Genomic DNA, 13,290 nt, shown 5'->3' with positions numbered 1-13,290 from the left:
GGCAGGTGACCCGGCGCCCCGGTCAGTCTGCCCCGGAATCTGCTGAGCGTCTGCTCTCCACGCGCGCGAGCGCGCGCGCGCGCACACACACATACACTTTAAAATACATTGCAGCTGCCTGTGTTCTCACTGCTTTGTGAACGCAGACTTGAGGAGTAGCACATAGTTGTTGCAGTAGTAATCCGTCACCAGTGTTTACTTGTAATTTTTTTTGTCTTTCTGGTTTTTCCAATTTGTTTAATGTCTACTTTTTTCTGAATATGAATGCAATCCATGCTTATTGCAAAAAATATGTAAAAGCATAAAGAATAAAATTAAAATAGCCCATAATATCATCACCTAGAGGCAGTCACTATTACCATTTTATTATGTTTTATTCTTTTTTTTTTAAAGATTTCATTTATTTATTTGAGAGAGAGCATGAGTGGGAGGGGAGAGGGACACAGGGAGAAGCAGACTCCCCACTGAGCAAGGAGCCGGACTTGGGGCTTGATCCCAGGACGCTGGGATCGTGACCTGAGCTGAAGGCAGATGCTTAACTGACTGAGCCACCCAGTTGCCCCTAATGTGTTTTATTCTTATTTCTCTGTGTAATTTTTAGGATAATGTGATCACTTTGTATATATAATTTTATATATATCCTGCTTTATGCATTTAACATTATCACCTAAGAATTTTCTTGTGTTATTAAGTGCTGTTAGTAAATTTTCTTCATTGGGTAAAAAAATTCAAATGTTTCAGCTTTTTGTTCTCAGAACATTGCTTATTAGCGAGAGAAATTCAGTCTAGAAAAACAGCAGCTAAAAATAGTACAAAGGATGTTAGGAATTCTGATAAAGCATCTTTAACATCTGAGATCCAACACTTCTTAAAGATTTTTCTTTAATGTTTTGGTAGGTCACAGTGAGTTGAATCCTTTTTTAAAAAATTTTCTTCCCTGGGCGCCTGGGTGGCTCAGTCGTTAAGGGCCTGCCTTTGGCTCAGGTCATGATCCCAGGGTCCTGGGTTGGAGTCCCACATCCGCATAAGGTGTCCTGCTCTGCGGGAAGCCTGCTTCTCCCCCTCCCACTCCCCCTGCTCGAGTTCCCTCTCTCACTGTCTCTCTCTGTCAAATAAATAAAATCTTTAAAAACAAACAAAAAAACCACTTCCCCAATTTACTTTTAAGTAGCCATGTATGTACCAGTTGAAAATATTCTCAAAACTAAGAACTTACATTTCCTTTGAAATACTCTACAATTAAGGCTTTTCATTTAATCTGGTTTGTCACCCTACCTCCTTATGATATCTTTGAGACTAAAGCATTAACCCTGAAATTAGGTTAGTTTGAGGTCCTGGCTCTACCCCCATCATCAGCTTTGACCAAATTATCCTATTTCCCCTAGCCTCAGTTCCTCAATACCCAGCTTAGAGGATTCTTAGGCCAGGCCATAGATAATTCATGATAAAAACTAAGAATGGTGCCTGTCACATTGTAAATGTTGGCTCTTATTCTGCAAAGGGATCAGGCTTAGCACCAGTCGTGTTACTATGTTGTATTAATAAGGTCTAGCACAATTCCAATTAAGTCAAATTTCTGGTCACTTATTCATTAATTTGGGAAGTAAAAATACACACACACATACAGTTTCAGATAAGGGGAAACGGTGCAGAAAAGTGCTCCTTTGCCTATGAGGAGAGGACATGTACCTCTGATTACATCAGTGTCTTTAGAGGGTCCAGTTTTGATCATTAAAGGGCATTATTCATTATCATCATCATCATCATCATGGTTAACATTCATTGTGCATTTTACATGGTCTGAGGACTATGCTCAGTGCTATATATCTATTATTTCATTGCATTGGGAAACTTTGAGGTAATTACTATTAGTATACAGATAAGGGAATTGAGGGTCAAAGAAGTTACCTTGCTCCAGTTCACAAAATAAGTGAGCTGGCGTTCAAACCCAAGTCATCTGTGTCTGCAGGCCACACCTTTTCTTAAATAGACCAGTGTATTTATTTAGTGTTTAGTTTTGAAAAAATTTCAAACCTACAGAAAATGTGCAAGGATAGTCCAGTGAACTCCTATATGATACCCTTCACTGGGATCCACCCATTTTTACCAATTTGCCATATTTGCTCTCTCTTTTTCTAATACATTTTGTGGTTGGTTTTTGCCAAACCATTTGAGAGTGAATTGCAGACATCATGATTCTTTGATCCTAGCTACTTGAGTGTCTATCTCTTTAAAAAAAACAAGACATTCTCTTACAGGACCACTGTTTACCAAATTAAGCATATTTAGCATGGCTACAATAATGCACTATCTAATATATTGTCCATATTCAGATCTTACCCATGGTCCCAATTCTATCTTTTATCCCTGATCCGGGATCTAGGCCAGTGTTTGGCTGTCATGTCTCCTTAGGCTTCTGTAATTTGGAAGAGTCATTCGGCTCTCCTCAGTCTTCATCAGACCATGCTTTTGACAGCCTGGTTATTCTGTCAGGAAAAAACAAGAAGCCCTTATGGGCTATGGAGGGAAGAATGGCTAACCTCCATCCCTCACCTGTGTTCCTCAGGTGCCTGGAGAGATGCCTCCCTTCCCCAACAGCCACTCATTGTGTCCGTAGGAAGGGACTGTCATACCCCATGTACATTCTTGTGATTTTTTGTTTCGAAGACTTTTGCTGAAAGGCCCTGTAATTGTAAACAACTTCTCATTATGATTATCACTCTGTGTAGTAGAGCTGGTCTCTGTTGCTGGGTTACAATTTGTAGTTTCTTCTCAATGGTCACATACATTCTGGTTTCTGTCCCCATGTAGTCTCAAAGAAGATGGAGCAGGAACCCCATATGACAAGGAATCCACAGCCATTATAAAGCTGAACAATACCACAGTTCTTTATTTAAAAGAGGTGACGAAGTTCCTGGCTCTTGTCTGCTTTGTCAGAGAGGAAAGCTTTGAAAGAAAAGGTAATTTTGTGTGTGTGTGATTTAAATGAAATGTTTCGTTTCAGACTGATAACTGCTTCTACTGCTTGTCGAATGTGGGTGATCAGCAGCATGCCTCCTGAAGCTTCCAGGCTTGAGTCACAGGTCACCTTGGCTCTTCACCATGGCTGCCAGGCTTTTGGGATCCAGGAAGCAGCCTGCCCTCTAGTGATGCAGTGCTATGACGAGAGGGGGCACCAGACAGTCCTCCCAGGGGTTCTGGCTTTTCCTGGAGTGAAGCTGGTTGAAGCCTTGTTAATAGGCTGTAACATCTCTTGCCAGGGAGGGCCCAGCAGCCTGCGGTGAGGGCCGAGGCCTCCCTCCTGGTCCACTCCTCTAGAAGGTCTTAGGGACCGTGGGACCACTTGAGATCCCTGTGTAAAGGACGGGATTTGTACAACATTAAAGTGAAACATATTTAACTTCTGTTCAGCCTTTATACATTCTTTAGTCCTCAAAACACAGGGATGGCATCATGATTCTGAAAAGGGAAGACATGAATGTACTTAATAAGGTCACTAATAAGTGAAACAAAAACAAAAGATATATAAATAAATGATAAATGTGATATAATATAAATGTATAATATATAAATATAAAATAAATAAGTAAATAAATATAAATAAAATAAAACTAAAGCAACTAACCTCAAAGAGATACTCATTTCCCCCCTACTGTTTAAACTGGGAATTTAAACTACTATTTAAAACAGCTTACTGACATGCTAGGGATTTTTGCTAGCAACTAGGGCATGATTTACCAATTTGGGGGGTAAAAAAATTCCCAACAGAGTGCCAATAGTAACATTTACTAAAATAGCCTTTTTCCTCCCTTATAAGCACACATGTTCATTATAAAAATACTTTGAGAATTTGGGGAAGTATAAATAACAAAATGAAACCACTCAATTTTGCCATCTAGAACTAAATTCTATGTTACATTTCTGAGATTTTCTTTCTCCCTTCTTTCCTCCCCCCCATCTTGCCTTCTTCCCTTCTCTCATCCCTCCTTTCCTGCCAACAAGAGGGGGCCATATTGTCTATCTGGTTTTACATCTGTTATTTTTACTCATTTATATCATGAAAATGGTCCTAAGTTTCATTGAGCATGAAAACATAATTTACATTTTTATTGTTTCTTTTTATTACAAAAGCAACAGATTCATTTAGAAAATTTAGAAGTAACATGGGGCGCCTGGGTGGCTCAGTCGTTAAGCGTCTGCCTTCAGCTCGGGTCAAGATCCTGGGGTCCTGGGATCAAGCCCCTCATCGGGCTCCCTGCTCGGCGGGAAGCCTGCTTCTCCCTCTCCCACTCCCCCTGCTTATGTTTCCTCTCTCGCTGTGTCTCTCTCTGTCAAATAAATAAAATCTTTAAAAAAAAAAAAAGAAAATTTAGAAGTAACAAATAAGCAAAAAAATAATTATCGACAACTTCTCACTCAGAAATCACTCTCGACATTTTCTTTATAACTTTTCAGACTTTTTCATCTGTAGCTATGTCCCTATCTATATGTGATGGTATGATAAATATTACTACGTAACCATCACTGAATTACAGTGAGGTAATTACAGACATCTTTCTAATTCACTAAGCCTTTTTTTACCACATCATTTTAATGATTATGTTAGTTTCTTTTATTGTTAAAAATTTATATTGTTTCTAGATTTTAATATTGTAAATAATCTGTAATGACCTTCTTTGCACTGTATATTTGTATACATTTTGGTTATTTCCTCAGGAGAAACTTCAGCAAATGGAATTACTTAGATCCAAGGGCAGGATAGGCATGTTTTGGTGGCTTCTAATTACCAAAATGTCCAGTGTTATGGGTTTATGCTACTAAGAGAATATAAGTGTGTCCATTTTGCTGTATTCCTATCAATATTTGGTATTAGCACTAAAAAATTATTTATTAAAAACTAGTATCATTTGAATTTACATTTCCTTGCTTCTTGGTGAAGTTGCATATTTTTCCTATATTTACTGACTGTTATCAACCAAATTGCCTTTTGTGTTCTTGGCCTTCAAAACTTGTAATTAAGTGGTGTTAATCTTTTACTCCTTAGTTTCATCTTGCTGAAAGTAAGAACAGGTTATATAATAGGCTCATGGAATTTTGACAGGACCATACCTTGTTTCATTCTCTCAATTATAGATGATTTTACCCAGACCCGGAACTATAAGTGAGTTTCTCTCGAAGTCCTACCACCAGTGTATGGCAGACAGAGCTAAGATTCCTGGGCTTGTCCCTACATAGAATCAGTTGTGTGTATTGTGTTTTAAACCATTATACATATATTTCCTTGGTTAAAGATATTTCCAGAATTTATATTTGGTGATTAGTATTTCATGTTGATTTTGGAAGCTAAGTAAAATAAAATGCAAATAGTACAACTAGAGCCCCCAAACCATCTAGGTTAGTGACAGGTCCTAAAATTTAGGGAACATTAGCATCAACCTGGAGAGCTTGTTTATTTTGAACTGATTTTAGACTGAATAGAAATGTTGCAAAAATAGTACACAGTTTACACATATTCCTCATCCACTTTCCCAAATGTTAACATCTTACATACTATAGTAATGCAAAATTGGGAATCACCATTGGTATAATACTAATTAATAGCATTAATGAATTAATTAGTATACATTAAGAAACCATAGACCTTATTTAGATTTCACCATTTTTCCAAAAATACCCTTTTTGTGTTCCAGGATCCCCAATTGACTTAGTCACTATTCCTCCTAGTCTCCTCCAATCTGTGATAGTTCTTTATCTTCCGTGACCTTGACACTTTTGAAGAGTACTGATCAATTGTTTTGTAGAATGTCCCTCAAATAGGGTTTGTCTGCTGTTTCCACACAGTTGGAACAAGATTATGCACTTTGACAAGAATGTGTCCTTCTTAGTCCATCATATCAAGTGGTTCATGATGTTGATAAGTGTTATTACTACTGGTGATGCTGACCTTGATTTAGTTAAGGTAATGTCTGTCAGGTTTTTCCACTGGAAAGTTCCTGTCTTTCCCTTTATAGTTAATAAATACTTTCAAACTATGTAAATCCTCTTCCTCCTCACACTTTTGCCCACTAATTTTAACATCCATCTATGGTTGTGGAAATAAATTTAATAATAAATGGAGTTTATTATGTGGATCTTTGTAAGTTACTGCTAAGCCACCTAGGTGGGATCATTTCTGAGGATAGGCAGATTTGGTAGAATTTATTAAACTAGCTAGAAACCTAGGTATTAGTTTTAATGTTATAACTAGGAAATGGCAGACAGGTTTAACCCCATCATGTTAAACTCATGTGCTTTTTAGAGTGATTAGCTCCATTTGCCTGGGATGGAAGGGACTCCAAGGGCAGGAGACCTTCAGAGCTGATCTGGGAATGTTCCAGGCAAATGAGATGAGTTGGTCACCCTGGGGATCAGGTAGTCGTCTTTAAAAAGAACTTAATGCTTATAAATGCATAGAGTAGCTTGGTTTTGTTGCTTTACTTTTTCTTCTTTAAAAATTTTTATTTTTAAGTAATCTCTGTACCCAGCATGGGGCTCAAACTTCCAACCCCAAGATCAAGGGTCACATGCTCTACCAACTGAGCCAGCCAGGTGCCCCTGTTTTTCTTGTTTTAATCTCAAGTGTTGTAGAGTCACGTGGCGCTGATAACCGACACTAGTTGATTAGCTTTTCCTCATGCTGGGTCTCCCTCTGAGTTTTCATGAATGATCTCTGTGACTACTTTGGCAGAAAAGAGAGGATCAAAAGCAGATGTGGAGTTTTCAGCCTTGGCTGTACATTATAGGCACCTTGGGAAGCGAGGCAGTTAAAAAATACAGACCTCTTGGCCCTCCTCTAAACAATTAGAATAGAATTCCTGGGAGAGGGGCCTAGGGTTTGTTAAAATTTTTTAAGTTCTCTGGATGTTTCTAAGGTGTGTCTAGGGTTGAGAACCACTGAAGCAGAGAAGGATGTGGAACCATCATGTAACCGTTTATGGTGGTGAAGATGTGTTTGTTCTGTTCGTGTCTCTGTTCTTGTAGTTTCAGCTGCCTTCAGTGAAAAGGTTGAAAGAAATAGCAGATACTTGGTATGAATGCTTACTTCCTTTAAAAACCTCAGTTGTGAATTTTTACTATTAAAACTCCAAATGCAATAAGATACTGTTACATTTTATTTTTTTAAAGACTGTATTTATTTATTTGACAGAGAGAGAGAGAGCACAAGCAGGGGGAAGCAGCAGGCAGAGGGAGGAGGGGGAAGCAGGCTCCCTGCTTCCTGAGCAGGGAGCCCGATGGATGCGGGACTCGATCCCAGGACCCTGGGCCAAAGGCAGATGCTTAACTGACTGAGCCACCCAGGTGCCCCGATACTGTTACATTTTAAATTGCGAAGATTAAAAAGTTAAGATTTGTCAGGAACTATCAACAGAATATTTCTGCAAGTTGAATTCTCACTGAGCCAAAGTTTTTCTAGCTAAGCTTTCTTCCCAAGGCAGTTGGTTGCCTATATAGGCAAAGAATTTTGAGGTTGTTCTCACATCTCCTATCCCAATTCCCACTAAATAAAATCATTTCTTTGCTTCTTGTTTATTTTCTTTTAATTACTTGCTTTATCTGGAAGATGGTCCCAAGAAACAAAAATGAGGAAGTAGGGAAATGAGACAAGGCAGGTAGGAAAGCTACCCACAGTGGTGTCAATGAGCAGCTTTAGGTTCACTCCCGATAAGAGAGCCTCTGAGAAGCTGTGTGGAACAAACTCAGAATCACCCCAGTTGAATATGGGAGACTGCAACATTTATCCACCTTCCTCCATGCCCCTTTGTTTGAGGGGTGCCCTCAGAACGTTCATTCCCATATCCCTGGTATCTATGTGCAGTCAACTAAGTTCTGTGGTACCAAAGAAAACCTCAGGCAGGAAAGAGATGCTTTTTTTTTCCTTAAGATTTTATTTTTGAGTAATCTCTACACCCAACGTGGGGCTCGAACTCACAACACTGAGATCAGGAGTCACGTGCTCTACTGAGTGAGCCAGCCAGGCGCCCCTGGGCTTATTTACTTTTTATTACTTTCCCCCTCATTCCAGTAGTCTTGTCTTGAGGAGATCGCTTAGAGGTTTTATTGCACTGTGGTCACTGTCACTTCAGAAGCAGCAGAGGGCGCCGCTCAGAAGGTTTCCTGCTTCTGGACGCTGAGCTGGTGTTTCCTCCAGGGCACTTGCGGTCATATGACTGCTTTGAAGAATTTCACTCCTTGGCTGGGATCCCAATTCTTTTTTATTTTGGTTGGGGCTTTGGAAGCATCACCTCAGTGGATGGAAATAATTGTTGGGCTGGTTATTTTAATAAATGTAAAGATAGTAAATCGAACCAACTGCCTTATCCTAATTGGTATAAACATAATGTTGCTCTCAACACTTCTACAAATTAGTGTGCTGAAAAATGCACTCAAGACTTGGGATTCATCTTTTATTTCATTCTTGTACCAGTGATTTCAGAAAACACAAAAAGGTTTTCCCTTACTATTTCTGCTTTTATTTTTTATTTTTTTATTTTTTAAAGATTTTATTTATTTATTTGAGAGAGAGAGAATGAGAGAGAGCACATGAGAGGGGGGAGGGCCAGAGGGAGAAGCAGACTCCCTGCCGAGCAGGGAGCCCGATGCGGGACTCGATCCAGGGACTCGATCCAGGGACTCGATCCAGGGACTCCAGGATCATGACCTCAGCTGAAGGCAGTCGCTTAACCAACTGAGCCACCCAGGCGCCCCTATTTCTGCTTTTAAAATTTACTTAGAGTTGAAAAACCAAGAATGTCATTGGTTGTTGAACTTCTGAGCTTGCAGTTGACCTGAGGTGACTGCTATCACTATAAAATCAGGGACAGGGACCTTGTCTCCCCAGAGCTTCTGACAGTGGCTTAAATATAATAGGTATTCAGTGAATATTTTTTTTTTTTTAAGATTTTATTTATTTGACAGAGAAACATAGCGAGAGAGGGAACACAAGCAGGGGGAGTAGGAGAGGGAGAAGCAGGCTTCCCGCTGAGCAGGGAGCCCGATGCGGGGCTCGATCCCAGGACCCTGGGACCATGACCTGAGCCGAAGGCAGACGCTTAACGACTGAGCCACCCAGGCGCCCCGGTATTCAGTGAATATTGATCGATTGAATGATGGATACTGAAGCTTTGAGATCGCAGCCACACTTCAAGTCAGGGTCTGCCTCCACTCACAGTCAATTTAATAATCCCTTTTGGGGAAAAATTATAAATATTTCATGGAAGATATATCTTAATTATAAGAACTCTTGAATTCTGATAGGTCAAAAAAAAATGTGCACTTCAGTTGGTCCTTCAATGTTGTAGGTCATAGACACCTTTGAAAATGTGGTCTGTACTCTGGAACCTTTCCATAGGAAAACATGTACATTCACAGAACCTCGCCTGCGATGCCTCAAGCCGGCTGCAGAGCTGCTAGGGAAATCTGTGGACCTTCCGTTAAGGCCGCTCTTCTGTCTCCCCTGAGTTGCTTGTCCCGGCCATGGCAGACACGACAAGAGGAGATTCATTCTTTCTTTCTTTTCTTTCTTTCTTTCCTTCTTTCTTCTTTCTTTCTTTCTTTCTTTCTCTCTCTTTCTTTTTCTTTCTTTCTTTCTCTTTGTTCTTTCTTTCTTTCTTTCTTTTTTAAGATTTTATTTATTTGACACAGAGAGAGAGAGAGAGCACACAAGCAGGGGGAGCAGCCGAGGGAGAGAGAGAAGCAGGCTCCCCGCAGAGCAGGGAGCCCGATGCGGGGCTCGATCCCAGGACCCTGGGATCATGACCTGAGCCGAAGGCAGACGCTTAACCGACTGAGCCCCCCAGGCGCCCCAAGAGGAGATTATTTCTGTGCGACATGTCTAAATATTTTGTTTTCTTCCCCAGGGCTTATTGACTATAATTTTCATTGCTTCCGGAAAGCCATCCATGAGGTTTTTGAGGTGAGGATGAAAATGGTGAAATCACGAAAGGTTCAGAATCGGCTGCAGAAGAAAAAAGGAGCCACCCCCAATGGGACCCCTAACGTGCTGCTGTAGTGAGGCTTCGGGAGTGTCTTTGCACATCAGACCTTTCGACGAGGCCGCTGCGCTGTGTTGCACTAAAGGAAGAGGGAAAAAAAAAGGAGATTGGGACACATGACGTATTTGTTGTACAAAAAAAAAAAAAAAACAAAACCCTGCAAACTTCTTGATCTTCTCTTTTTTAAATAAAGTGAGCACTTTGAAGCCAAAACTTGTATTTTAACAATGAAGTAAAATCTACTGTAATTTCGTTACACAGATGTAAACTTTTATGGTCTGTAGTCAGATACTCCTGGGTGAGGACTGCCAGGAACTGTATATATTTTGCTCTTTTTCATGTTTTTTTTCTTTGAACTTTGATAAAACGACTTTTCTAAGCTTTTTTCTGTACTTGGTGTCAAGGACATGCATACTGTAGTGTAGTTCAGATCTCTATGGCAATCAGAAATCAAAAAGCAATGCACTGGCAATGACTTTTTTTTTTTTTTATAAATTTGGGCATCTTTGCTACTAATTGTTGAGAAAAATCATTTTTCAGTGAGCTGGAACAGATTGGGGCAGCAAGCTCCAGGAGCAATAAGAACTGTCTCCTGTTTATAACTGGTATAAATGGGAGTTTTGTAGAATAACATTAGCACCAAACTTACCTAAAAATTTCTATAGCTGTGGCAGGACTTCCCTACTCAACAGTTTTTACAAAGCTCTTTACCTCAACACACATCTCTAGAATCATTTTATACAGAGAGGTTATTCCTTTTTGCTGCATTTCTGTTCTTTAGAACCTTCAGGACCAGATTTCCAAAACGGTGCCAATCATGGAGAGAAAGAGGAATGTTGCATTACGGGGTTTCTGGAGGCTGTTCTGTACCTGCCACTCAGGCTGAAGTTACATCAGAGGTCACATGGTTTCCCAAATGTAGGTGATTGGTTACCTACAGATATAAAAATAGATATACAGTTTGTATGTTTGGCCCCTGGGGAGTGGGCTTGTTGTTGTGCAACATTTAAAATGTTTATTTAGGATCATGAGCACGGGGAATGTCTCATGAGGATCTCTACCACAGAACATGATCCTGGTGAGCACATTTGTCAGCCCTGAGCCTCCTGCTCATCCACGACGGTGTGCCTTGTGGACTCTGCCTGTTCCCACCTTAGGGTTGAACTAGAGCTCAGGGGCCAGCAGCAAACCCCTAACCATCAACGGGAAGAGGACGGCCAGGGTGGGGCGTTACAGTCAGCTCTGTGTTTCCAAGAAATTCTTCCACTTTGGTTTACTTCAGACTTTCAGGATGTTAAGGGACCCCCTAAATCTCCCATCACCCCAAACCATTCCTGGTAGATAGCTCTATGTCCATTAGGTAATTCTGTGTCCGTCCCAAGGGTCAGTGCCCGAAAGCCTACTTGTGGGTATTAGAAAATAATTTTATGGATTTATGTATCTTTAAACAAAGACTCATAAGGAAATCAAAGCTGGTCCTAGCAAAATGTACCAAGTTCCTAAAGCGACTTGCCCTTGAAACTATCCCACTTCTATCCGTGGCTTCCTTCCATCCTCTCTCCTTCCCTCCCCAAGTCCTATTTCTTTGAGGCTGCTAATTGCAATGCAAGATGGTAGCTGATTGAAGTGTAAGGTTTGAGTCTTCCCAAGGGTCTGTGCATTTTGGAAAGAAATTTCTAAAAATCATTAAGGCGCCCAACTCCTTCCTCATGATTCCTGCTCAGAAACCTGGGTAGGTAGGAACCCAGGGTTCCAAAGGAGACTTTTCCTTAATTTCTAGCCTGTATCCTGTTGGATCTTTGGATCTTTGCCAACAGGTTTGGTACAGATGGGTTATTCTTATAAATTTAATGTTCTAATATTTTTTACACAATGTTTCTTTTTGATTAGCAAATAAAGAATCACTTTTCTAATGTGACTTTATCCTCAAGGTAGAGACACTTACCTATCTGGTTAATCACACATTACTAAGGTATATTATATATTATTGTAACCAGGAGGAGTTTCCATTTTTAAGCTGGGTATATGATGGGTTTTTGTTAAAATGTGCCTTAAAAGTCTATTACTTCAGGAGCAAATGATTTTTTTGGGGAAAAGCAAAAATCATCTTATGGCATAGGACTGGAGTTCATGGTAGTAAGTGCACTTTTTGATCACACACTAATACATTAAGATTACTGCCTCAAACCTGTAGCATGGCAATGACCTCTTAGTTAAAGACAGATGTAGGAGTTATGTCTAAATGTTCAATTTTTTAAGTCTGTGCTATTGGAATTACAGAATCTCTTCTATTCCTTTTGCATTTTATTTTCGATATGGAACTTAGCTTACGGCGATATGTATGGCCATGTTTAGGTCTCAAATCTAATGCTATAAATACAAAGCCCAAATACATGACTACAGTGACTTCTCTAGAACATGTTTGCTCATTTTCAGTTTGAGAACTTGACCTACAGGTTTCTGGGCAATTAGAACTTCTATGTGGAGGTGAGACTGTGAATTACCATCTTTGGTTATTTTTAGTGATATAAATGAGTGTGTATGACCAGGGTAGAGTGTTTTTGAAGGAATATAAATTAAAAAAAAACAAAAACAACTGGTTGGCATTCACGGACAGTGTTGTTTTGTGAGCATAATATATTTTGGACCCTTAAATATAAAGTGACTAGAAACAGCAATATTGTTATATACGGGTTATATGCTAACTCTGTTTGAGACATACTCCAGAAAAATGGCTGAACTGTCTTGATTATTAAAGTATGGTATGCATTTAACTTCTATAGACTGGTTGTAATTTGTAATCAAGCATAGTATTATGTTTTACTTTAAGCAGTACATAATTTGTAATTATTGCTAAACCATTTCTTTCAAGAATGTTAACTGCCAATTTAAAAGCATGTGTCAAGCTCATTATTTGGTAAGGCTCTCGTTTTATTTCAAGCATATTCATAACTAAGCATTCTGGGAACAGAAAATTCTCTTTGGTGAAGCGTAAGTATGGCCCGTCCTGTTTGTGAGGTTGTTGACCATACATGAATATCATTGCTTTACTTGGCCCTGTTGGGTCCCTTTAGTAAAATGTTTGTCCTGATTAACCAGCTTTCATTTTATGGAAATGAGGATAAATCACTCTATTTGCACTTTTATTTTTATTATATTTTTAAACCCCCTTATCTCTCCACATTTTTGATGGGAACATGGCTGTTTGGAATATAGAACTGTTTTTTGTTGGTTTTTTTTTTTTACAGTAAACTTCAGA

At 39.6% G+C, this 13,290-nt stretch overlaps 1 protein-coding gene across 1 annotated transcript in view; it reads left to right on the top strand.

The window, feature by feature from the left end:
- RRAGD (Ras related GTP binding D) overlaps positions 1 to 12,805 on the top strand; it is a 40,001-nt gene extending 27,196 nt beyond the window's left edge. Inside the window, exons 6-7 of the mRNA XM_006733703.3 lie at positions 2,812 to 2,960; positions 9,897 to 12,805. Coding sequence (XP_006733766.1) covers positions 2,812 to 2,960; positions 9,897 to 10,048 — 301 coding nt within the window. The 3' untranslated portion in view covers positions 10,049 to 12,805. The remainder of the gene's footprint in view (positions 1 to 2,811; positions 2,961 to 9,896) is intronic.
- The last annotated feature ends 485 nt before the right edge of the window (positions 12,806 to 13,290 follow it).

Source organism: Leptonychotes weddellii, chromosome 8 (assembly GCF_054177405.1).
Source record: "Leptonychotes weddellii isolate Sample4059 chromosome 8, ASM5417740v2, whole genome shotgun sequence".
Classification (NCBI taxonomy): Eukaryota; Metazoa; Chordata; class Mammalia; order Carnivora; family Phocidae; genus Leptonychotes; species Leptonychotes weddellii.
This window is presented reverse-complemented; position numbering and strand designations above follow the sequence as displayed.